We start from the raw sequence: 25,810 nt of genomic DNA, 5'->3' as shown, positions 1-25,810 counted from the left end.
GAGATTTATGAAAACACATGCTATGCGAATTCCAGAACCCATCCATCGTTACACCACTAAATGGATTAAACATAGCACAGCACAGAACAATCCTTCTCAGAACGTCTCAGGTGGATTGAAACCAGAACTCTGTTCTCATCTTTCATGCCAGATGGCTGCCTTGCTATGAGAGGAACTAACGATGTTTTCGCCATATTCGAGGTGAAGCCATTCGTCTTCATGAAGCAACGAGAGCAGACTGTCCGACAGATGCTGCTAGAGATCGTGGCATGGATTGCGAGTACCACGGAGGAAAAAGAAAGGGCCTAGTTTTAATCATTGTGCTAAGATGCATATAAGCAAGGCATGCTCAAAAGCACTGGTTCCCTTGCTTTCTCTACCTTATCGAACAAAATGAACAGTTCTACTATCAATAGGGCAAATATGAGATACTACCGACCCACCAAATCCTATAGTAGGATGGATACCGTCCTATAGTAATAAGATGAAGAATATTCGTACTTAAGCTAAAAGGTTTGGAGTATGAAGATCACCGAATTCTTCAAATGGACAATGTTGATCTTCGGTAACAATCACCGACTGGTGTCAAGTGATGATTGGTCAAGGATTCTACAGGTACCGATGCCCCGACAGATTGATGCGCTCCAGCGATTATTTTTCCCAACCCCGGAGGACGTGAAGAAGGGCCGATTGAGACGAGACTATCTACGACATCCTGAGGAATATGCGTCTGAAAATACACCGCTTCCATCACTTACTATGCCACGGACGTCACCTTCAGATATCGGAGGCCAGATTTCTTGTATCTTGGGGGTTGTTGTCTGACGAACTCGGCAATCTCTTGATCATTTACATAAGACAGAAGTGTGCGCACCATAATCATATCGATACTCGTTTGCGTTATTATGTCGAAGACAATAACTCCGAAGCAGGTTGTCTGTTCATAACCCACGCCATCAGTCGAATATTAGATGGGATACATTATATCAACGTGTTGCTGGGGATCAAATCAAAGTGCGAAGAGGCAGTCCAGACAAATATACGCAGCAGGGGTAAAAGGAGCCACAGGACTGGAGCTTGTATACATGTATACTTTCTCACTTTTGCGAGGTTCCACCAAAATCTATTCGAGTACTACAAGAATAGAGTTGACACTAATGAGTTGCTGGCCCTGGAGACATTTGGGCCTTGGGACACCGAAAATTCCCTCCATCTCGTCCATCTGGCCAAGGTCATCATCTCCGCAGGGCAGTCTACCGCTATTACAACCTGTCCCGAGACGGTCAATAATAACTCCCGAGCTTATGAGAAAAGAAGGAGATGTGGCTATCAATAACTAGTTGTCTTTTTGAAGGACTCGAAAGTCTACAAGTCGAATGCGGCATCGGACGCCCAAGAATCAGTTGTTTACTACACTAATCACAGCAAGTTGAGCAGATTTTCTCGCTGAGGTTTTCTGGTTGATACTGACCGCGATGTCTGGGTCAAAGACGAAGTCATTTACACCGCACTGAAACCTATATTAGATCTATACTCGTCTACCAACCATATCCAAAATACATGATCCTGACTGAGATACTTAGGGAAGCTGATTGGAAATTCAAGATGTCTTTCTTCAAGAAATGAAGCAGCCATGGGAAATTATTTGGATGCAGGTGTTTTCTCTATATCCTAATGAACTTTTCAGTTCTGGCGTAAATTGAGAGATTTCTCAAGAATTGTACCTCCAAGGGGGAGTGATTGGTACTGATTAGGTCTTCTGAAGAGAGATGTCAAATTGTGGGTTTGATTGCCGCAAAGAAACAGAAGGGTGTCTTAATTGTGAAACCATTCTAATATTTTTGATCATAATGGATTAAATCTGAGAAGGGTTCTATTTGTGTGCCTCAAGTTCAGTTGAATAAATGATACGGTGCCAAAATAAAGTATTCTATGTACTATCGTATGCATGTACATTTGTCTAAAAAGAATATATATATATATATAATATGTAGCAAGTCTATAAACAAGCAGGGTATAACAAATCAATCCTCAAACGCCAAGTTCATAGTGCAAAGAGATTATAGCTTCGCCTTCTCCACCCACTCCCGTTCCAGGAGTTTCTCCCCCTCCAACCGCCACTGCTTACCCTTCTCCAAAACCGCATCCACCTCTTCATCCGTCAAAGGAACAGCGGTTTCAAGCGGAATTTCACGAACCGACTGCAACTTGTACCCAATAAAGGTAATCTTCGCCGGAGTAGGGGTAGCCGGAGTAATCTTTCCAGTCATAACATCATGACAGAACTGCGCCGTGCCGTCCAAGAAGCGACGAGACGAAGGCGTCCCCAAGAAGACCTGTCCGAAAACATGCGGCATACCTTCGAATTGCTCGACAATCACAGGGACGCCAACCCGGTGCATTTTGCGAGCGACAACAAGTCCCTCATCTGTAAGACCTTCCTCACCCATGGAAATGAATACGGGAGGCGCGCCTTTCCAAATTTCATCCCGGCCGGCCACCGGGCTGACGAGTGGGTGCAAAAGGGCGCTGGCGTTCGTGTAAAGGTCCACACGAGGTGGCTTGACAGGCCAGATGTCGTCTTCAGGCACAGAAAGTGGGAGGTAGGCTGTTTCGGGATCCTGGGTGGGAGGGCTCAGGAAGTCGTAGACCGAGTTGTGGTGGACGGAGGGCATAGAGCGAGTGATGTCGCACCAAGGGGAACTGATGGCTAGGCCGGCGGGCAGTTCGATAGGGACATTACGTCCATGGAAGCGGACGGTAGGGCAGACGCGACGGAGTGTGAGCAGCGTTTGGAGCAAAACGAGACAAAGGTTTCCTCCGGCTGAATCCCCGGAGACGATGATCTTGTTCGGTGCGACGGGCTCGTGGAGAGAGCCCGGAGGCGGCGAGACGAGCGCAAGGTATGCAGTAAGGGCATCAACGAGAGCAGCAGGGAACGGATTCTGAGGCGCAAGACGGTAGCGCACCGATAGAACACGGGCACCGGTTCGTTTCGACAGCTGAGCGACGAGCGGACGATGGGTGCACGGGTCGCAAAGGCTTCACATCCAAAACGTCAGTATTTAAGACAAAACTCCCAGACAGCATTGAGGGCAACTTACAAATACGCTCCTCCATGGAGATACAAGATCACCATATCCTCCTTCGCCTCCTTCTTCAGCTCCTCATACTTGGCTTCTTCCGAAATATCCGGCTGCGGCGCGTTCTTGTGCACGCCGCTCCGATATCCCGTCCACTCTGCCTCAAGCGGGGTTACTCCGGGGATATTGTAAGTTTCGTCACCTTTCTTCAGGTCTTCAATGGCTTTGATAACCGCATCCTGGACATCGTCTTCTGGCTTGGGGAATGTCACCTTGGACACCCACATGGGACCCTTAATACCGGGGTCGCGCATGCTATCTCTTTGCTGCTTGCCGACGGGCGAGCTGAAAACGAGGAATGAGCGGATGATAGCGACAGTCAACTCGGTGCGCAGGTCTTGTTTCCCCGTAACTGGCGACATACGAATGGCATGTAGGAGAATGGTTTTGAAAATGAGGGGAACTCGCACGAGGATTGCCGCCAACAGGCCGAGGGGGTTGTCTAGTTTGCTCATGATGGCAGACTAACTTGCGAAATGGAGAAAGCAGAATAATCAAAGAGTGAAGACTGACTCGCCGATAAAAAAAAAGCAATTAACAAAGAGGCCAATCTCCGACGGAAAAAGAAGTCGAACGAAAAAAAAAAAAAAAAAAAAAAAAAAAGGTTATAGACGTGGAAAAGAAAGAAAAAGATAAGGGGGCAAAAGTGGCATAAATTGAGGAAAGCCGAAAAGGGCAGCGAACCTCCGACAGACCCAGAAAAGCCTCGGCTCAACAAAGTGGAGGGAGACGATGGGTCCGCATGACGCAGGCACAGCACGGACACCAACGGTTCCGTTGCCGTTGAAAATGATGAAGGAAATACATGCTAGACTGATTATTCCATCTCTATTTACCAGATAGTTCATCTCAGGGCTATACTGATCTTCTCCCGGACCATGGAATGCGGAAGTAGAAAATAACCTTCCAAACCCCAGATTCCGGTCGGGTGGCGCACGTAATCTGCCGCCCGTTCTACTACTAAACACTAAGCAAGCCTGACGAATCTAATCTCATCGGTGAAAACAACACCCCACTCCTTGCTTATGGATCGTTCATTCCAATGCATTAACTAAAACTATAATAGTACAGATTTATTGATCCCCATATTGGATCATTTCATGCAGGTCGTCAAGCGTATGTTAAGTGTCTCCATCCGGGGCCTTGTCTAAAACCGTCCAGCAGTTTCCTTGGCCTTGCCCTTGACCTCTCCGGCGGCTTCCTGTGCTTTGCCCTTGACCTCTCCAGCAGCTTCCTGTGCCTTGCCCTTAGCAGTACCGAGTGTCTCTTCAGCCTTGCCCTTGCCCTGGCCGGCCACTTGGGATGCTTCACCAGACAATTCGTCGGTCTTGGCCTTGGCCTCAGAGGCGGTGCTGCTAACGGTGCCCTTGACCTTCTCGGCGGCGTTTTCTGCACATCATGATGAGTGGGAATCCCAAACCATGGGTTCTATTAGTGTACATACCTCCAACTTCAATGCCCTTCACAGCGGCATCCGAAACCTTGCGGTCAGCCTTCTTCAGGGTCTCCTTGGTGGCATCGATAGGTCCCTTGTCTCGACGGGCAGTGGCGGAGATCAAGCGGGTGGCACCGACGGAGAGAGCGGGAGTAGTGGTAGGTCGGAGAGACAGCGAAGCTGTGCGAGCAGCGGGAGTAATGCGGGCGAGGAAAGACATGGTGGATCGTAAGGTATTCAAGTTAGTGGGATTGAGGGTCGGATGATATAGAGGTCAGAAGTAGATGATTTAGACTGTAGTGGTCAAATAGAATGATGTGGTAAACAATGTTCGAATTGCCAAAAGGCTACCTCCATGATGCTGGCATCGAGAATCTTTATAGCTGGTTGAACTGCTCAAAGACGTCATCACCAAAGGCGACCTGGTTATTATGTATCTCTTACGTCGATGGGCTGTCACTGCAAGTCCAAATTGGGATTAGCGTTGATGGTGACCAAGGCGCGCTTTGGTTCCCGCCCGATCCACCACCACAAACCCAGTCCGGATACCGTCGCGATCGTCCTCTAGTGCATCCTTCCCCTGGTCGGTGACCCGCTGGCTGTTGCGCTCACAGATCTCAACGCGGCGCAACAGCCAGCGGGTACTATCTCATGCAAGAGCATGCTGATGGACTGGTTAGTCTTCTCACAAATCACAAAAAAATAATAAGAACAAAAATAAATGAAAGGCACAGAGAGAGATTCAGATGTTCAGTCGCGTTATCCGATTAACACTAACAAACGCCAATGCAATGCTCCCTCCTGTACGGTGATATCCTTCTTCTACCAACACCTCTAAATGCTATCGCTTATCTTCCTATCTCCTGCTCCAGAAATGCATGGCCATAAAAACTTGAACACAAAATCCGAAACTCCAGGTGCTTGTGCTGTCTCCTAATTAATCCGTCACATCTTTATCGTCACGGTTCGTCACTTTTATTTCTTTATTTATTTTTTGCCTTTTTCTTTCTTTAACTTTCCTTTGCCGTCTCTTTACCAACATCTGTATGATTGTATGTGATTTCGATAGTTTACTCACAGATATCAGTTTTCGTCTCATCGATCATTGACTCATGCTAAATCCGTCAAAGTCAGGGCGAGGGGGTGAGCTGCCGCTCCGCGCTCGCAGTCCGTGAGAATCTGCCACTGGAATTGCCATCTCATGCGGGATCAATGGCCCGGACAAGTTCGGATGGTACATGGGATACCCTGGAATTGCTGATGGCAGATGTGCGGGATAGTGAACACGCCCACCCAGCCGCTGCCGGGCGTCACGCACATCCACACGATGGGCCCCGAAATGCAGTGTCGAAGCGGGCTCTGTCGACCATAAAGGGTCCATGGCAGCGACGTGGCCATCCAGTGTGTTGATGGGTCGGATTTGTGCCTGTGCAGCGTAAGCTACCTCCGGCTGACGAGAACTGACCGCTGGTGGTGGTTGGCCCTGTTGCGGTATGTCCGCGACCCAGCTTCCTGCCCCAGATACCGTGTGCGGAGGCGGCACAACATGTGGAACACCACTGGCTATGACAGACTGCGCGGGCGTTGTAGCTGGGAGTGGAGAGAAGCGCGGCGGATACCGAACCGGCTCGGTTGACCAGGACTGCTGTGACTGTGAAGATTGGTTTCGCGTCATCGGCTCCGGAGCGGGTTCTGAGGAATACCCAACAAGCGGTTCGGTAGCCAGAGAGCTCGGAGGTGATATTCCTGGCATGAATGCAGATGGGTGGGCGACTGGCCTCGCTGGACTCGGTGATGGTCCCATGGAGCTTGGTTGGGCCACACCCACACGTCGTGGTACCGTAACCTCGATGTTCCCTTCAAATGGCAGTGGAGGGGGCGGAGGGATATATGTCAGAATAGATGGTGTACTGGCAGACATGTCCCCAACCGGAGGTGCTATTGGTCGTACAGTGGACAAGTGACGAGTCCGGTACTGAGACTCCTGCGCTATCCCCAGATCCATGGCATTGAGTCGATGTTGCAAGTAACCTTGATCAGGTTCACTGTAGGTGGATTGGGTCATACGATCAGGCTTGAACTCCGCTGAAAGTGGTGATGGATGTGCATTGCTAGAACGGCTCTGCAGCGACTCGCCAGATGATTTGTTCTGCAGTGACAGAAGCGCCGGTCTACTATTGCCTCCCGGTGTCGACGACGATCGTTTCTTTGAGTTCAACTCTCCATCCTGAGTATGTCTGGCTGCTACTGTAGCATAGGTTGGAGCATTCTCTTTGCTCAAAGATGATCGGCCAGTCCCTCGCTTCGTGATGGCTGTGATATCCTCGTGAGAGTGGGGAGGACTGGAGTGCTGCACAGCTGTGAGTGCCTCCGACGCGGATGCAAAAGAGCTTCTCCGACTTTTACCCAACGTGCTGCTTGAAGCACTTCTCCCTTCGACAGGAAATATTTTCAAGACTGGAGCTGCGAGCTGGGAGCCCTTGATGTTACGGGGAAATCTCGGCCGCTGCACTGATCTTTCATCCTTTCTGATCTTGGTTTTCGAATGCTTCTTTACCACCATGTGCCAACCATGGTCGTCAATAGGCGGCGAAGAACTGGACGTTAGTGATGACTTGGGCGTCTCTGCTTGATGACTCAGTTGTGAAAGCGCTGGTGAGGTCCGGACTGGGGCATTGGTGCTTTCCCTGTCACTCTCGTATCCATTGTCTCTGTCTAGGCTGGATTCCCTGAAGATATGGGGCAAAAATGGCTTGAGGTTGAAGCGTTGCTGAGATCCTGGGATTTCTTGCGGCGACTCTACTTTCGGAGGCGTCATGTCACTCCAGTCCCATCGTCCCTCCTCGGCTGCTGATTCAGGCACTGACGACGAAGAGCTGCTTGATCGATCAAAGACTGATCTCTGTTTGCGGACCGATTCTTGCGAGGAACTGGGCGAGATCCTCTCAATTTCGGTGGCAATACTTCTGATGACCTGCTTCAGATTCTTGCGAGCTTCGCACAGTACTGCAGGCTCGTTCTGGGTCCTTTTGGGCCAGTTTTCGATCAACCTGAAAGCATGAGTCTCATATTCCCGGTAGTCTTTGACGAGTCCACAGTCATCAATACGGTCCATTCGGGCCTTTGCACTTTCGTACGATGTGCAAAGAACATGAGCAGCGACAACTATCCACGAGTCATAGAAACCAGCGTCAGACGTTCCCGCCTGTGTATTGCATCGCTTCTCTTCCCGGTCCATGATCCTGAGCTCATCTCTGCAGAAACCTTGGACAACACTGTGGGTCTTGATCATATCGATCGTCCCCGCGCCTGAATTCTGATAAACCGAAAAGAATGCATCTTGGCTACTTTCGGTCTGCGACTCTGATAAGTCAGGGGCCACGGACTTCATGTCTAGAATATTATCTTTTTCAAGCTGTGGCGAGAGAGCTTTCGCGTGCAGTGCATACGCGTCCGACACCCTCTCAATCAGTCCGTATCTAATAAGAACCCCAAGAGTCGTGTCGATATCACCTTTCTCACCGGTTCTACTGCTTGTCAGGATATTAACGTTCCATCTGCTGAGTGCGGAGATTCCGAGTGTGATAAGGCCGACGGGGACATGATGGCTGAAGAACGAAACGAGGTTGATCAGGTTCAGTGCTTCAAAGTGCTCCGTACGATAAAGGTCATGCATGATGCTTAGGAAAGGCTCTGCTAGCTTCTCGTCGGTTAAATGAGAGTTGATGTGGTACCTCTCTATTGGCTTCGATGTTGCTGCGAGCCGATGACTGATGGCATGTATTGCCAGAGGAAGGCATTCATAATGCTCAACAAGCTCGGTGGCTTTCTTGATTTGCCCCTTGGTGGGCTTCCTGATGCCAAGGTCTTCGAAGAGTAGTTTGCAGGCTTCCGTGACCTCTAGAGGCTTGACTGAGAGGCAAAACGGCTCATACAGGCGCTGCTTTTTCCTCAGTGTCTTATCGACAGATGTGTAGATGATGCTGCACATCTTATTGAACGGCAAGAATTGTTTGAAGTTGTTGAGATCGCTGTCTTGACCGAAGCTTACACCATCGAACACCAGAAGCCATTCCTCCCGAGTTTGCAGCCAGTTTCGCACCGAGTCGACATATTTCTGAGAGGTATTGGTGTCTGGATATTCAAATACCTCTCCTTCGTTGAGTGCGGCAGCCTGTGCGATGTCCCAGAAGCATTTGTAGGTTGACTGGCGGGACTTTGCGTCGACCCAGAAGACTCCGCCAGGATAGAAGGCTCTATGAGTCCAGACATACTGGCGTGCAAGATGCGACTTGCCTGTCCCAGGGCCTCCGCAGATGAGTACAGCCACGAGCCGCTCTGCTCTCTTTTTGGCTTTGTACAGCCTGGTGTGCAATTGATCAAGATGTGCCTTCATACCCACAAAGCTTGCGTTTGGGTGAAAGCCGGGAGGCACCACGAACAAAGGGTCCTTTGGGAGGGTCTGTGATAGGGACAAGTTGATACTATCACCGAGATCAGACACAAGGGATCTTCTTCTCTCGGCCGGGAGGGCCATTTCAGAACTACCTAAGGAGGAAGAGTCAGCCTTATCAGACTTGACAATTTGTTGATAGGAAAGCGACACTAAAATACAGGAAGCCGATATAACAACATAAGAGGCAGCATTCATGAATCATCATCCGTCTCAGAGAATCTGCAATAAATCAAGCAGAGCGTGACAAGGATAAGAAAACGGAAACACAAAGGTTAATGAAAAGGTGACATGACGTGTTTTGCCTGGTTTTGTGCTTTTTGGGCAGTTCCTCCATTATTGATCGCCAATCATACCGGAGAAGTACCGGTCAAATATGTTTGCTATGATGAACTGACGACTCCGGGGGCTCCTCAATCTCATACTCGCGCAGTGTGACAGAAGATGAATGATCAGAAAGCAGAGGTGTCCTACCAATTGTGCGAAGATCTGGAACGCTCCTCCCCAACTGCTCCGGCTCGATACGCTCTACATCCGTTAGTGCTTGCCATAAGAGGGAAAAGGGGCTCTACATGCCATGGCTAAATATCTCCCTGATCTTCGTTTGCTTCTGAACACGACGAGTTTTGTCCTCTTCGACCCAGCGGTCTGCGATGGTGTTCGGGGCATCGCGCGAGTACCGCAGCAGCGCCTCGGCAACTGCTTCAAAGCCAGGAGAGTTATCATCATCGAACTTGCACATGTGTCTGTGGTCGGCTTCGATGCCCATACGTTCGACACCTTCTGCGTAGGGTGCGGCGGAACTTTCGTCCACAATCAACTCGCGGGTCCCTTTGACATCACTCGACAGTGTCTCGTGAAAGAAGTAAATGTGGAACCGGCTGGTTATGTCGGCGAAGAGGCTGTTAATGTTTTGGAGCGTCTCGTTGTTGGTCTTCAGAGACTTGACTAGCTGAGGAGACGACTCCATGAACTTCTTCGGCATGACAGCACTACAGATGTTCTGCAGTAGCAGGCCCCATTTGGCGACGTCCGAACCGTTATGCGGTGTTCCTAGGAACAGGATTCCGTAGGTGGACACATAGATGGATCGCAGGTGCTCGATCTTTTCATTTGACACGTTTCGGCAGTATATCAGTGTGCGCTTGACGACGAGACCACCGAGCGAGTGACAGACGAAGATGATCGGTCTGTCCGACCCGCTTCGAAGCTAGGAAAGTCAGTTAGTCACTCTTCTCAAAGAAGGACAAATCATGGACGCAGATCTTAAGGGACCACTTACATTTCGGTTAGCCGCCAAACCCGACGCCAGAGTTTCGGCATGATTATGGATTCTGTCCTTCGACGCGCCATCGGTGAAGGCAGTTACATTCGCGTTATAACCATAAGTCAGGATCCTTACTCGGTTCGGGCCAAGGATCTCGGGCAAAAGATCGGCAGGCCAAAAGGTGCCATTACTGGAAGCCCAAGTGTTGTAAGGGTGGCCATTCAGTCCATGGACAAACACAATATCAACCAGAGGCTTTTCGGGGCTACAGTAGACCTGAGTCAACCCGTACTGCTTCACGCGCGTGGCAAGGTTCGACATGGCTCGAACTGCCCACAACTGGACGTCGACCAAAACTGATATCGATGGAAAGGAGATGCGAGTCAGCCAGACAACCAAACAGGGGACAGAAATCGGAGCGTGGGGTATAGCCTTTTACTTACATCCACGCAGCAAGAATTCCTGAACAGGAAGGCTAGATCGAGTCTGTTGCGACCATGCGCGAAAGAATCTCTGTTATTCCTGACGAACCGGTGGAGCTAGGAAGACAGATTATAAAAAGAAAGAGTGGCTTGAAGGATGAAAAGGGGGGAAGGACAAGAGGTCAGTTGAGTCACTGAAGAAAAAGAGTCAACAGAACAGCTGGAAGGAAAGGTATTTATGCGGCAACGAGGATTACTTGCAGAGAGTGAGTGAGTGGGCGGGCAGTGGGGGGGCCAAAGTAGGCAAAGGCGCGAGACAGTGTGCAAAAGACAGAGAGAGCATGAGGCCCGCAGATGACTGGGGCAAACTGAAGGTGGAGGGGGTGCCTGGTGCCTGTGGTTTAAACTGTTTAGTTTAGTGTACTGCAGTTACTACTAGTAGTTCTGCAGGGCACAAGCTACAGTAGCAGCAGCAGGCTCGGAACCATAAGCAGAGTGAATTAATTACTCAATCAATTAATGGAATTCTGTTTTTTTTCTCCGTCTCGAAATCAGTCAATTTTCCTTTCTACTTATTCTTTTCTAATTCTGTATCGGGAGGATGTTGCTGAAGGTTCCCGTGGACACCAGGGGGGCTGACCAACTAGAGGTCATGCCGCCCGCCTCGCTGACCAGGAAGATCGAAGCTCACCTGCAGATCGCGGGGGGAACTTTGCATCCTGACTTGACTGGTGTATCCTATTCCATCACTTTGTATATCCTCAACATCCATTAAATCAACTAAAAAGAGTCAAAAAGGGTTACGAGTCTAGCCTATTCTATCCCGATTCTGCAACGTAGATGATGTTATCATCCCATCTCGCATACAATCTAGAACCATCCATCCATCCAGCATCCCATCTGTGCTATCCAAGCACAAATACTTCAAACTTTCTCCGCAAGAAGTACTTACACAGTAAGTTTACGAAAATGAAACACCCGGGCAAAGAAAAGAACATCATTCCCCCTGGAAGTGGCTGTGAGCTCTGACGCCCCGAACACGGCCTAATCCTAAACTTAGTTTCTGCAGCGCGCCTGGGCAAGAAGGATGACTCTAGTTCAACCGGGTTCAAGTGAACTAGATTAGATTAGGTAGCTCATCAGGCTGGATTATGCACTTACTGAGCCCTATGCGAGTTGTGTGGTGCGACATTAATCAATTGAATACAGTGATTGCTCTGCTGCTGCCCCGGAGGATTTGAATGTCGATCTGCGCTGCCCTGCGCAGGGCTGTGCTGTGCTCTGGACTGCATGCAGGTGTGTATGTATGTATTGCTTACGACATGATGTATGTACCTACATTTAGAGGTGATTAGTGTTATAGGAGGATGTTGTTTACTGTGGCCTCTTTCTTCATTTCTAATGCGATACGAACTGGTTGGAATGTATCTGAAGTACGAGGCTGAGGCTAGGCTTTGCTTCGCTTTGCTTTTTCTGGGGCTTTAGGATGCTTGTGAATTGTGAATCGCGGCTGCCTGGGGCTAGCTAGGATTCTGTGTTACTAGGTGTTATTCATAAACACCTTCATGAGTAGTCTACCAAGTGTAAATGTACATATGATTCTTGAATAGCACAATTTTACTTCCAATTCAGATAATAAAACAATCAAAGCATAAAAAGAAAGCTGGCCAGTGGATCAAAGCGGGTCCAAACAGCCGCGGATGGATCCAGGGTTCAAACCAACGTTTTCTTTCCCTTTCCCGATCGGCAACCTATTGTAGACTAGGTAACCAGCTAGCTAGATTGGCTGATGGATGATGGAATAATGATTATGATGATAGGTACGTACTTCCATGACGAATGGTTCGTGCTCTGCGGATTCATTATCCTGGGATGTTTACCCGAAATGGGCCACAAGAATTTATTCCAGGTGAGTCAGAGTTTTGGTGTAACTTCTTGGTCTTTTGCTTCTTTTTGTTTCTAATCTTGTTTACTGGGATGTTAGGCATGTTATGAGTGAGTAGTGAGTCGTATAGATTTTTCTGTGGCTGGCTTTGTGGCTGGTGGTCGTAGGGATGGTTTACTACATGGGATATGGAGGTGTGTATGTAGATGATGACCGCGAGCTGGTTGTGTTAAGTCTTAGGATTGTAGAGGTATGTTGTGTCAATATTGGTTATAGTTGGGAAACAATGCCATTTGTCACAACTTTACTTATTGTAGGATTGTCCGTAGTTTGCTAAGAAATGTACCACACTCAGACCATGTCTGGATCTTCAAATTTAGGCCTTCATAACAGGCAAGCATGCTTTTGCCTGTAGCATTGTCCCTGGTACCTGGACACCACTGCCAAAACAAGTACAGTTCTTCATATCCAGGGTACCCAGACATCAACCAAAAGCAAAAACACATTACATTGACTCACAATCGAACTAGTTCTAGAATCCTTCACATCCAAAACTGTCCAACCTGAGTCACAAGGTTCCCCGATCGTCTCTCAGCTTACATACGTAATGGGGCAACACAACTCTTCCAGATGACTCTCTCATCGCCCCCTGAAGACGGGCTTCCGCTTTTCCGCGAACGCCCTGAGAGCCTCATACCGATCTTCGGTGCCAATAACACCGTCGTACGCCTCATTTTCAGCCTCCTCGCCCCGTTGGAACTCACTCACAGCCTTCAAGGCCTGCTTGATGGCAATCGGCCCGCCCTCACAGATCTCCAATGCCAGCTTGATACTCTCCGTGAGGACCTTCTCCCTCGCCACACCCTCCTTTTCTTCTTCTTCCGGGAGCACCTCCACCAACCGATCACAAAGGCCGATGAAATACGACTCCGGGCCGGATACTCGCCGTCCGGTGAGAATCAGGTCCCGTGCACGGTTCACGCCAATCAGACCGGGGAGACGGTAGGTACCTCCAGCTCCAGGGATAATAGCCAATCTTGTCTCGGGAAGTCCAACCATACACGAGGAGCCGAAGACGCGGAGATGTGTGCTCAGAGCGAGTTCAAGGCCGCCGCCCAGCGCCATAGAGGAAACGGCGGAGATGGTGGGAATCGGGAGCTCCGAGAGGTTGCGGAAGGTGCTTCGCAAGTTGTATAGAAATTCGGCTGTCCTAAGTCACGGTAATTGCAAGGGTCAGTAGTATGTAATGTGGCTTCGGGAATTGGAGGATTGCGTACTCTTCCCGGCTCATGCCCGCGCGTTCTTTGAGATCTGCGCCCGCGCAGAAAGCCGAGTCGACGTTGCTGCCGATGACCAGGGCACGCGTTGGCCCCGAGCCCCCTTCAGCGGCGATAGATTTTACATTCCTGGCAAGCCCGTCGAGGAGATCGCGGGAGATTGCGTTGCGTGCCTTGGGCCGGTTCAAAAGCAGCACGCGAATGTTTCCCGATCCTGGGGCGGGAACGTGCTGGGTCTGGATGACGGCATTGTCGCTGCTCGTGCTAAATCTGGCGACTGTGACGCGGTAGGAAAAGGCGGACCGTAACGGAGTATATATAGATAGACGTGGAGGCATTGTCGCTATTTCAGGGGCGAAGTGTATAGTTATTCAGCAAGGGATGAGGAGGTGAAGGAGCTGTGAGCTTTGAGCTCGGTTGAGAATTGAGCAGTGCTTGAGGGCCGCTGTGGGGAAAGCCGGGCGGCTGCGGGGAAGCCGCGGATAAGCGCCTGATAGAATATATTGATTAAATCGCTCTATTTTACAGTTCTATTTACATTAATGTACAGCATGCCTATATCGATCGCCCGCCTCGCGAGATCCCTGCTCCCCGTGAGCTATATAATCCAAAACCTCTTCATCACTCGGCCATGAACCCCAGACTTGCGAAGTAGTGATGATATCATATGCCTCCTGCAGGCTGGCGTCGGAGAATGTCGCGGAGTCAGCTTCAGAGTCGTTGTGCATGTGCACATCATGTGTCTGCTCCATGGACGGCTCCCACTCCCGGAACGCCTGGGGTGACCTTCCCCAGTATCCCTCCAGAAACATGCGGACGGCGACGATGATCCGCCGCATCATCCTCTCGCCATTCAGGTTCTCGTCATACTTCTCCTTCAGTGCAGTCTCGTACTGCCGCATCCAGCGAAGTAGACTCAGCAGGCCGTCAGTGTCCTCGGCTAAGCCCAGCGCCCGCACAAAAGAGTGAAGAACTGCGGGTGAGGGGACGTGAACCAAGGATGGCACGGTCACTTGAGAAGCTGTAGCATCCTGGATTGAAGATCTACTTCGCTCGAAGAGAGAAGACGTCTTGGGGTCAAGGAGAACCAGCTCATCGAACCGGGATTTGAGGATGTTGAGTCCACTCTGCACCATATCCTCAAATCGTGTCGAAACATGATTCATGCCGGTCAGTCGTCCTCGCCGTGCGAGTTCGCTGACGATTACAAGCCCTTCTTCCACCGCGTCGGGATCCTTGATTCCCGCCACCACGACCCGTGCAAAGCTGTAGCAGAGGACCTGGAACGCTTCCAAGCTGAGCTCGATTTGACGCTTATCCATCCACGCTGTGAGCTCCAAGACTTCGTACCAGGATAACACCAACCGTGCGTGCCGTCCCAGTCTATGAGATGTTGAACCAACGCGGTCTCGGGCCAGGGCAGACATGACTGGAATCCACGCCTGAGGAGAACGCGACTGCTGCGCCCGGAGAAGACCAAGTGCATGCGCCAGAATTTTCGGGTGACGAAGATCCTCGCGTGTCTTCAACTCTTCGGAGTATGCAAAAAGCGTAGTCGAGTACGAAGGGTTCGTTGAATGACGGCCCAGGAGTATCGGAAACATATCTCCCACAGAACTTTCAGAGTGCGCCATGCTATGGTGCCCAACAGTAGAGAAATTGCACAGGAATGCGACGAAGGATGAGATGAGGTAGTCAGGAAAACTGTTCAATGTCTTGTTCTCCTGGGCTTGTTGGCCCCATCTTTGACTTGACACGGTACACAAATCCTCTAATTGCTCCTTTGTCAAGTCACTGCAACGAAGGTAGTCCAACCCCGATCCAAAGGTCGGTGCATTGCGCAGAAGCAAAGCTAGGAATCTTCCCCGGGGCCGGATACCCTGCGAGAGCATTTCACGAAGAAGATCATCTAATGTGGGTGGTTCCGTAGAGACGTAGATCCAATCTCGGACAGATGACGGCTCCGCGAAGACCTCTTTTCCGTCACCTGGTAGTGCTTGGCTGCTTTGATGAAGGTTATGTCGAGCTCTCTTTTGTCGGAAGATCAATTTCTCAGCCATCGCGGCGTAAATAGCACCACGCGGAGGCAGTCCTTGGTCGCGGTAGGAGAGGAAGCATGCCCAGGCTTCCCGCACCGTCCTCGTAGCCCGGATCCGAGCTACCCAAATGGCGTGGTGCTTGGGATCCCCGGAGGGCCCTGATACAGTCTCCGGGCGAGGTACTAACGATCTCGTTTGAATTGTTGGGCTTTTGTCTGTGTCCCAGCCTGCTAGGATACTAGATACCTCTTCCCAGCGAGAATGCGAATAACCTGCCTCTTTCATTTGTGACAGTACACGCATTGCGCGGCTTTTCATACCCTCAACACCCCGCTTGACGTCGAACCCTATCTTGTCTTCCTTCCAAGGGGGCCACGATGGAGCTTTGAGCTCCGCAGATTGCCGTTCTGCTAGTGTCTTCTTATGAGCAATTTGAACCGCGACAATACCCTGGTATCCACGACGTGTCACCGGTAAAGCAGGTTGATGTCGTGCCATGGCTCGAAGAAGCTCAAATTGCGCTTGTTGCTGCAGTGAGGCGGACGTAAACGGATTGTGTCTGCAGGGTAAGGAAAGTATCCGGAGCACGGTATTGAACTTGTCGGCCATGAACTGATTGATTCGTTCTGTCGCGACCGTCCAACCTTTGCCTTCACTTTCGAGACTATCCAGATAAAACGCAAAGGCGCGAGCAATAGTAAGCTGGGCTTGTGGCCATAGCTCGCGAGCGTGATGTAGTAACCGAACAACATAAGTCACGCACATGTTGGGTTCTATCAGTGGCTTTGCGATCACACCCTGTTGCTCCAGCTCTAGATCGTCGGCTATCGCTTCCATCGCCATGCTGGGGGTCGGAAGAGCCCGTCCGCTTAGAAGGTGCAGGGAATAGACCAAGAGCAGTCGGAAAGCCTTGGCGTCTAGACTTTGACGCAGGAGAAGGAGGGGAATGAAAGGTGGCACCATCTTGATGGAACAATCTGGGCTTGAGCTTCGATCCGCTTCTAAGAGTAAAACTCGAAGAATGGCTTCGTAAGGCGTGCTACTCTTGAGAACCCATGCCCATGCCACTACATCAGCGGCGGAGTATTGTCGAGCTGCAAGATAGTTGAGGTTATCTTCGCTGAAAACTGATTGCAGCGCTTCCGTCTCCGATAGTGAATCAGAATCCATGCCCGGGGTTGCTTGATCCGAAAGGGGATCCACCAGCTCTATGTAATCGGCAACAATTCTCTGTAATGAAAGCCGGTGGTAGCGTTTGAACTTGTCCCGTTGCTTTTGCGTTAAGGAAGCCATGATTCCAGTGTTCTTGGTAGTATAGACCCAGCTGCAGCTTCCGGCGCCATGAGACTGATGCACTTTTTGCAAGGTATCGATAAGGTACTCCGTAGGAGTTGGCTCAAGGGGAGATTCGGTTCGCTTGGCTCGCTTGCGTGTGTTGTGCAGTTTCTTCTCCAGCCGTAAGTGTTTATCTTTTCCTCGTTCCTCCGACAATGGTTCTGTATGTCTAGTCAGGCGTAGAGACTTGGAATGGCCGTCTGTGCTGTCGAGCTGGCTCCCGCTCTCCTCTCGGCATCCACCTTCTCCAAAAGCCCTGCTTTCCTTCCCAATCTCGGCTTCCTGATAGATATCTCTATAACCATCTCTGCCATCTTTTTGAAGTACAGATTTATTGCTCAATTCTCCCCCTGGCTCTCTGACGTCTACAACTCTCAAGCCGGGGAAGTCCGGGCCCGCATTGGAAACATTGTAGGACTGACTTAAAGGGGTTCGGAGACGTAACTTGAACCAGTTGCCGCCGGGATTACCGTCGCCTTTAGTGTCTGAATGTTCCGTCGCCAATTGTTGATTTTGTACATAGCCAGACCGGAGATCGTCCGGGCCCCCGAGTACGCTTAACATCCGAAACGATCGAGTTTGGAGACCGCCATGACAGAATTTCGTCGTCGGAGCCGTTGTAGATTGGAGAACGTTATAACAGGGAAGTCTCTATCGGAACAATTCCAGAGTCAGTATCATGAACGATATGAGAGACGACATTGATTCCGCGATACCTTCCACCAAACACGGCTGTTGGACAAATGCGCCGCTCTCAGAGAGGTAACCCTCGAGCGGCTCGACGCATGACTTAAGACCGATGACATCCATGAAGAGAGGACATTGAGTAGCCACAGCACAGTCAATCCCGGACGTGATGTCGCTTGTCCTTAGTAGTCGACAAGTAACAAGAGCGGCGGCCGCATGGAGCATCCCGGCGATTGGGGAAAAAAGCTGGGTCACGTGATTGATCGTCACGAGTTGCGGTTCTGGCATGGCGCGCAGGAGGATCTCGCTACTCTCCCGCCTGGAGATGGAGTCCGTCTTGCGTCCTTCCAGCTCTGCGCCCTGACTCGCCCTGATCTAGCCTGCTTTTGTGGCGTCAAGGAGCTTGTTATTCCGTGTCAATCTACTACCGTTGTGACATTGCCGTGTGCGTCGCGATCTAATCCTCCCTAGCTGCAGCGTACCGCTTCTCGATCGAGCCTCGTAACTATTGGCGCATCCGCTTCGGAGAACAAGGAACACTCAATCACCGACGACTATTTTCCGCCTCTCTCGAATCATATCCCTTCATTCCATTTACCTCTTATTATTTTTGGCCGATTGTGTGTTCACTGTCACATTCCGTCGCCAGTTGGACCTTCCTGGACGACTTTGCAAAAAAAGAAGGAATAAAAGAGGCCGTTTTGTACTCGCGTCAAAGAAGAGTTCGAGAACAGCGCGACCCGAAATAATGAGTGCAGACGAAGGCGGAGGGACGGCCCCGATGCCGGTCACAAACGGCGACCAGTCGCAAAATACGCCCGATCCATCTGTCCTGGCGACTCCAGGCAAGCGAAAGCGTGTCGCGAGTCACGACGAGAAGGCCGCCCAAGACGCTGGCGCTTCTGCGACGCAATCGCAGGAAAAGGCAAAATTACAGGAGACGCTTCGCAATTTGGTGGACATTTTAAGCAAGTGAGCACTCCGCGTCACCAGTATATCCTGACTGCTTCCCACTGACCCATGTCAGGAGTGATGCCGATTTGCATCTTCTATCCTGCCCATTACCGTCGTCGCCAGCAAAACCACGTTCGAAACGCGCAAAGGTGTCCGGTGATAAAGACGAGAGTTCGAGCATTCAAGCGCGGGTGGCGTCAGACCGATACAGCAGTTTGTCGGAGTTTTTGAGCGATATTGAGAAGGCGTCGGCGGCGGTGATAGAGCGGAACAAAGCTCAGGCAACGCCTGCTTCAGCTGACGGATCGCCTCTGACAGAGACTGTCAACCGTATCGCGGCGTTCAAGAAACTCCTGAATAGCCTTGTTCGCCAGGCACATGTGAGCCAGGCCAACATCAAGACCGAAGCGTCGGAAGAAGACGGAGAAGCCCCGGCGAAGTCTACTCCGAACAATGTTGAGACCCGTAATGACAGCCTTGTGTTGACATTGTTTGGGAACCCCGCAAATCCAAAACAACTCTACTCAAGCTTGCAGAAGACCGTCAAGGTTTCGCTACCTTCGGATGACGCTAATGCAGACAAATACGTGGAGGTGCAAGCGCCCTTGCGCGAAATCGGTTTGCCCAACGGGATCTCCACCACAAAGGTGCAGCCATTTGAAGCAGAGACTGCTGTCAAAGAACATAAGAGAACTTTCGGCGATGTGTTCGCGCCTCGTGCAACACTGCCCCAGTTAGAGGCGCCTCGCAAATCCAGAACTTCTACACGCAATGCTACTAACGGCTGGATTGATCCTTTTGAAGCCATCACCGACTACAAGGCCTTCCTCGGGGATCGCAATAATTACTGCCTTGCACCTCTCCCTTCGGGACATTGGCTTCAGTATGGTGGGGTCACTTCCTCTCCGTCTGTCTGGAGCCGTCGGCAGAAACAGCATTCTTCTCAACAAGCGGGTGACGACGTTCCAACCGATGACCCTGCTCTGAGCATCGACGAGGATGCTGCCCTCTTGCAAGGAGTGTACTCCTCTTTTGCTCCTTCGTTCGATAGCTCTGGGGCTGTGGAACAAGCCGACTCAAAGAATTTGGTATGGTGGAGCAAACGTGGAGCAAGGCGTTTGAACACACTCCTCTCGTTGCCGTACGTGGAAGATGAACAGAAAGATTCCACATCAGTCCAGCCCGGAAGTATCGGCGATCTTGACGAGTCCACTCTCGAAGAGATGGTGAAAACGTTCAACCCCGACGATTTTGCGGACAATATCGTGCATACAGATAAATCCACGGAAAAGGACGCTCAAGAGCGAGAAATGGACGACGTATTGCGCGATGTCTCTGATCTGCTAGAGACCCTCAGCTCCTACCAAAAGATTCGGAGTTTGGAGACTACGGCTTCTAGCGGTCAAGGAACTGAGCCTAAGGAAACAACGCCCGATGTCACAGGAGCAGACACTCCGTCGTCGGCAGAGCAGACTGTGTATGAAACGCTCAAGTCAAGTCTAGCAGCTCTTGTCGCAACTCTGCCACCTTACGCTGTTGCCAAGTTGGACGGCGACCAGCTGGCCGAGCTGAACATTAGCCAAACGATCCTGATTGAGAATCCTGAGTATCAGGGCACCATGGAAAAGGATGACTATGCTTTGCAGCAGGAGCGTGCCGCTGCCTTGGCTGCCACCAGTGGTGCGAATAGAACTTCAACTCCTTCACGTTCCGGTAGCTTCCAGGCGCAGTTCAACCAACGATCATTCACGGCCAACGCGCGAACGCAGCCTCAGACTTTCCAGTCGCCACAGCCTTACTATGGGGCAAGGCAGAGCTCCACGCCAGCGCCATACACTCCTGGTCATCCCCAGCAATTTGCTGGAGCCCGCCCTCCGTCAACGCCGCAGCAGCGACCAGGCTACTTCCCTGGATACGCGCAGCAGCCCACCCCACAGTACAATCAGTACCAACGTCCTGGTCAGAACGGCTACCACCCTTACCCGGGACAACAGGGCCCTCCCGCCGCGGGTCAGGGATCTCCGCAGCCCTACACACCGCGTCCCGGACAACCTGCGCCCTATAACGCGCCCTTTACAGCCGGACGTAGCGCATCCCCACAGAAACCTCCTTCTTACGCTACCCCTCGAGGCTCCTTTGGTCCTCCAGGCTCAGCCAACCCACAACAACGGTTCGTGCCGCAACAACAACAACAACCAGGCCAGCAGCCCCCTCCATACGGAAACTACCCCTCTAACCAAGCCCCACCGCCATCGGGAGGTTACTCCAACTCAGCTGCGGCCATGACCTATGCCCGGAGCGCTGCCGAGCAAGCCATTATGATGGAGAGGAACAAAGTGCAATTAGCAGCAGCAGCTCAAAACCGACCCAGTTCAGCGACACCACAGCCATCAGGCGAAGCCTCCCAAGAACGAAGTGCAACGCCAGGAAGCAAGCAGAACGGCACGCCAGCACCATGATGAGCGGGGGATATGATGAGACACGGTCGAGATGTAGGGATATGCGTTTGATTAACTCTTAACTTTATTATTCGTCTTTCTCACTCTTTCTTAACTTTTTATTTCTAACTTTTTTTCCTCTTGTTAACATTATACCATTTCAATTGTTTCACTTCTTCCTTTCCCTTCCCAATGGTCTTTTACCACTCACAGAGCTTAGAAAAATAACCCCACAACCGGGAAGGGAACAAACCAAATCAATACAATGACGAGTTCCAATATGTGTATAGTGGCGGCTAATCCATGTTGGATAATAACCTTCCCACTCAGCGATGATAACCCTTACTACTTCTACCAATTATTCTTCTACCTTCAGTTTATTTCCTTTTAATTCTTTTTTTTCATTCCCCTATGTCACAACGCAACAATCCCCGAGTGATTGATTGCTTTGTTTAGATTCAGCTTCAAATGCAAGTTCTGGTTTCCTTTTCTTCTTTTTTTCTTTTTCTATGGTCAATTCAATAGGACACGACAGGACGGATGTTTCTTAAACCATTGGTATTCTACGGGCTTGGATGGATGGATGAATCGATGGATGGATAGGATGTTCTTTGTTATCATTCATCTCGTTGGTCTGATTTGCTTTGCTTTGCTATGCCTTACTTTACTTTCTGAACTCCTTCTATTCTCTACTGTTACATTCCCAATGGAGTTAACTTTACTATTGATTAACCAGAGTCATTGAATCGATGAACAAATTATCTACATTATCCTACAGTCTAGGTGGTGGTAGGAATGCTGTCTATGATGACGGTAATTATTCTCGGATGCTCGGGTCGAGATCACTTTGTTAGTACTAGTAAATTCATTCGGGAATGGTGGGGTTATTGATTAAGACTGAGTCTAAACATCCCTATGGGTAGGTCATAATTGGTGAAATGAATGTAGTATACAGCAATTTCTCATCATTATACACGCTCAAATACATGACAAGAATCAAACAACCAAAAGACAGGAAATTAAGAGGTAGATAGTAAGTACGACGACGGGGAAGAAGAAAAAGGTTTCTGCTATTTGGCGCACCCTATAACCCCTTCTCACCCCAGGCTGTCATCTGTTTTTCCAGTCCAGTGTCGTTTAACGCCTGCCCTATCTTTCTAAAAGATCCAGTTTCTCAATCTGTTCAAGGCTCAACAATATCCAAGTGTAAGAAACGCTAGAACAACGATGTACGCTACCCAAATAAAATTCGTCGAGTCATTAGTTTGATTAGTGGTAATCGAGAGTAGTGGTCAGTTAGGGGATGAACATTGCGGCGACGGTCATGAAGCCGAAGTATCTGAGTCATGGGGTTAGTTATTGTTTTGTACTGGGGAGGAGGAAAACATACATGGTTGCGCATCGCCAGCCGTCCCGAGAGTCAACGAGCTGGTCTGCGCTGGTGGAGTTGGTGGAGGCAATGATTGATGCAGCGACTCCTACGAGTGCGACTACGACGAGACGACCGGAGAACTCTGAAATCATGCTGAATGCGAGCAGTGGTAGGAGGATGGCAGTAGAGGCAATGATGATGGTGGTGAAGATAGGCTTCGCGGTCGAGGTAGAAGCCATGCGTGGAGTTAGAGAGATCAGGTCTTTGGTGTAATCGAGGAACCGTGTCTCAGCGGCGATGACGGGGTTGGTTTGCTTCATCCAGTTCCGATACGTGTTGATATCCTGCGTAGAGGCGCGGGGGAGTGTTTGAAGGACCCTACTATATGCGCTGAGGGCATTGTCTAGAAGATATATTGTTAGTATCCGGATCCACGATCGGCCGGCAGCCGGTACTTACTGTATTGCTCGGTCTTTCGGGCTAGCGCACTGAGGAGCTCCTCACGTCGGTAGTGAACGGAGGAGTATACCTGTGCTTGGGCATCCATACGCCGGGAGGCAGGGAGCATTTTCGTGCCCTCTTGCTCGGCCGTTGCGGCCCGTTGTAATTCCTCGTACTCATCCACTAGACGCAGGTCTTCCTCCATTTGTGCGATCTCGTCCTGAAGATGAAGCAGGACGCGATGGTTGAGATTCTCGAACCGGCGATACAGAGGAGGGAGACGGGGCTCCTGGGTCTCCGTGGCCGAGCTCAGCCGGGTAGCGAGAAGGCTATATCCGGAGATGTCTGAGGAGGATTTGGTGTTGCGCCTGTTCCGTCGTGTGGGCCGGTGAAGATCTTCTTCAGGGCTTCGCGGCGGCGATGGGGGTAGTGGCGACCGCTGAAGAGAGACAGAATTATGAGGGTAATATGTCTCCGGTCTTGCATTCAAGTCCACGCTTCGTTTCTCATAGTAGTTCGAGCCGTCGGGGAACGCCCCCACCGCACTGTATGCCCCGTCCAGTGAGGGTTTATGCGCTGGGATGTGGCTCTTCACGGTGTTTGAGGTCACGGTGCTTGGAGGAATGTCAATTGAACTGGGGGTTTTCTGAGAGTTCGCCGAGGACTTTGACAGTATGGACGAGGTACGGCTGTGCGCATCAGTGGCTTGCGCGGCGGGGCGATACATCTGACGGACTGCGTTCTTGTATGCCCCCTTGGCATTATTGCTGGGTACGTGATGCTCGTACTCATCATCAGACGAATCATCCGTTGTAGTCGAGTTATCTTCGAGGTACTCGAACACATTGGGTGCTTTGCGATCGGAGTCATGTTTGTTCTGAGCTGCTTGTGGCCGCGCAGTGGACCCGTTGCTGTTGCTCTTCGATATAGTAGATTTGGTTTGGCTGTCTACTTTGGGTTTCTCCACTGACAGTTTGGGACCTTTGGTGGATTGCGAGTTTGAAGAGATGACCGAAGCCGTGGATGCTCTGCTCGTCCCATCTTTCTTAGATTTTTTGGAACGAGTAGAGCTAGAGTAGAAGGGCATCATGGGTAGATCGGGTGGTTACTAGTGGTCAATATGGTAGCTTCAAAAGGCCGCAGCGCAAACCAGCCATACCCCAATAGATGAACAGAAAGAACAATCAGAAGGTACTCTAAAGGGTGATGGTGATGGTGTTTGGAGGGGAAGCACCCAAGGCATATCAAGGGAGAAGGGTAGGGCCTCAGAGACGGCGCGAATCTCGGACGAGGGTCCAAGAATGTAGGACAGAATGCGGTTGATAGGTCTCTTCCTCCCTGTGTAGCGGATCGGAATACCCTTGACAAGCGTAGTTTGAAGATCACTGACGGACTATGGATCCCTCTACTGGAGATCCCGCCGATTAGCCGGGTTCTTAGATCGGTTTGGGGTCTAGACAGTATAGAGAGAGCGAGAGAGTAAGGAATTAATTGTATAGATGGAAGGTCGACAGGATAACAGTCAGAACCGGAAATAGTCAACAGTAAATGCTGGATGGACAAGGCGAATCAGCCCCCAACACCCAGGACGAAGATGAGACAAATCTCCGACAAGAGCGACGAAGAAGAGCGCTGAACAGGTCCTTTTTTTGGACGCGAGGCAGCCTTGAGAGAGTCTCATTCGTGGTGGTAGGCGCCCCGAGTTCCTGATCTGCTCCGATCGCGAGGGGCCCTTCCCTGTCAGAGACGGGATGTCGGATGCTTTCTTTTTCTCGATTGCGAGATGGACGATTTATTAATACATGGACTGAAAATGAGAGGAGTAGAGAAAGAGAAGCGCAATAGAGAGCAGCGAAAAGGACGAGGGAGAAGTAAAAAAATGAGGGAAGAAATACAGAAGGTGGGATGTGCAGAGGATCCACATGCTATCGATAGTTGAAGAGCAGCAACTCGACATGTTTTTCTATACTACAAAATCAATCCATGCGGGCTTCACTTGGGGATCATCTGTTCCCCCTCCATGCTGGTAACATCCTCGAAGTTTATGCTGCGTTGGCTGACGGTGACTCGCTGCCGATCCCACCTTGCATGACTGAAATTCTTCGGCGTTATCGTTGTTGGACACGATGGCCCTAAGTAGGTCATTCATCCATCCCCGACGATGAGTTGGTGAGAAGCCATTCATGTGCTGGTATCGAGGGGTTGTTGTTTGTATCTAACTTTTATCCCGCTCTCATTCTCTGTCTGCTTTTTTCCGCTGATCCGCGGGTTGAAGTCAAAATGCATGACATTCCCTTTCCTGGAATTTACTCTTGGAAGCATGACTTGCAGCTGAACCGCTGGCACTGGCTGCCTCCGAACACTGTTCACAGCGCATCGCGAATAGGATGTCCTGGAACACCATTCGGGTATATTCTCATTGGTGCATATGATGACTACTATCGCGCTTAAGTAGTATTCCCCACCATTCCATTCCATTCCTTCATTTGAGTTATTGTATACTTTGTTACTATTCGTACCAAACATCGATATGATATCTATTATCTCGATGGTGTACCAGCGGTGAGGGTAATTACCGTATGGTACGGGCCGTGATCTCCGCCCGCGCTTAATTCCGTCCTTCATCGATTCCAATCCAGATCCAGACCTCAAGGATTGTGCC

At 50.4% G+C, this 25,810-nt stretch overlaps 8 protein-coding genes across 8 annotated transcripts; 1 reads left to right on the top strand and 7 right to left on the bottom strand.

Moving 5' to 3' along the window:
• Nucleotides 1-2,060: 2,060 nt before the first annotated feature.
• AtWU_04336 (alpha/beta hydrolase) lies at nt 2,061-3,598 on the bottom strand (the record flags this gene model as incomplete). The annotated part of the gene is made up of 2 exons (XM_035499447.1): nt 2,061-3,042; nt 3,105-3,598. The coding sequence occupies 2 exons, from the start codon at nt 3,596-3,598 to the stop codon at nt 2,061-2,063; spliced, it is 1,476 nt and encodes a 491-aa protein (XP_035355340.1).
• A 692-nt stretch (nt 3,599-4,290) lies between these two features.
• On the bottom strand, nt 4,291-4,798 carry AtWU_04335 (LEA domain protein; the record flags this gene model as incomplete). Its single annotated transcript, XM_035499446.1, has 2 exons — nt 4,291-4,532; nt 4,588-4,798. The coding sequence occupies 2 exons, from the start codon at nt 4,796-4,798 to the stop codon at nt 4,291-4,293; spliced, it is 453 nt and encodes a 150-aa protein (XP_035355339.1).
• An 882-nt stretch (nt 4,799-5,680) lies between these two features.
• AtWU_04334 (catalytic protein) lies at nt 5,681-9,115 on the bottom strand (the record flags this gene model as incomplete). Its single annotated transcript, XM_035499445.1, has 1 exon — nt 5,681-9,115. One exon carries the CDS (start codon nt 9,113-9,115, stop codon nt 5,681-5,683), a length of 3,435 nt encoding a protein of 1,144 aa, XP_035355338.1.
• Nucleotides 9,116-9,599: 484 nt separating this feature from the next.
• Nucleotides 9,600-10,619, bottom strand: AtWU_04333 (catalytic protein; the record flags this gene model as incomplete). Its single annotated transcript, XM_035499444.1, has 2 exons — nt 9,600-10,241; nt 10,314-10,619. The coding sequence occupies 2 exons, from the start codon at nt 10,617-10,619 to the stop codon at nt 9,600-9,602; spliced, it is 948 nt and encodes a 315-aa protein (XP_035355337.1).
• A 2,625-nt stretch (nt 10,620-13,244) lies between these two features.
• Nucleotides 13,245-14,220, bottom strand: AtWU_04332 (putative mitochondrial methylglutaconyl-CoA hydratase (Auh); the record flags this gene model as incomplete). The annotated part of the gene is made up of 2 exons (XM_035499443.1): nt 13,245-13,815; nt 13,883-14,220. The coding sequence occupies 2 exons, from the start codon at nt 14,218-14,220 to the stop codon at nt 13,245-13,247; spliced, it is 909 nt and encodes a 302-aa protein (XP_035355336.1).
• Nucleotides 14,221-14,421: 201 nt separating this feature from the next.
• Nucleotides 14,422-18,062, bottom strand: AtWU_04331 (uncharacterized protein; the record flags this gene model as incomplete). The annotated part of the gene is made up of 2 exons (XM_035499442.1): nt 14,422-17,907; nt 17,973-18,062. The coding sequence occupies 2 exons, from the start codon at nt 18,060-18,062 to the stop codon at nt 14,422-14,424; spliced, it is 3,576 nt and encodes a 1,191-aa protein (XP_035355335.1).
• Nucleotides 18,063-18,691: 629 nt separating this feature from the next.
• On the top strand, nt 18,692-21,356 carry AtWU_04330 (uncharacterized protein; the record flags this gene model as incomplete). The annotated part of the gene is made up of 2 exons (XM_035499441.1): nt 18,692-18,915; nt 18,971-21,356. The coding sequence occupies 2 exons, from the start codon at nt 18,692-18,694 to the stop codon at nt 21,354-21,356; spliced, it is 2,610 nt and encodes an 869-aa protein (XP_035355334.1).
• Nucleotides 21,357-22,631: 1,275 nt separating this feature from the next.
• AtWU_04329 (uncharacterized protein) lies at nt 22,632-24,235 on the bottom strand (the record flags this gene model as incomplete). The annotated part of the gene is made up of 3 exons (XM_035499440.1): nt 22,632-22,674; nt 22,726-23,110; nt 23,167-24,235. 3 exons carry the CDS (start codon nt 24,233-24,235, stop codon nt 22,632-22,634), a joined length of 1,497 nt encoding a protein of 498 aa, XP_035355333.1.
• Nucleotides 24,236-25,810: the final 1,575 nt, after the last annotated feature.

The sequence above is a fragment of the Aspergillus tubingensis genome (genome assembly GCF_013340325.1).
Source record: "Aspergillus tubingensis WU-2223L DNA, scaffold_6, whole genome shotgun sequence".
Lineage (NCBI taxonomy): Eukaryota > Fungi > Ascomycota > Eurotiomycetes > Eurotiales > Aspergillaceae > Aspergillus > Aspergillus tubingensis.
Note: the sequence above shows the minus strand (reverse complement) of the source record. Positions and strands in the feature narration are given on the sequence as shown.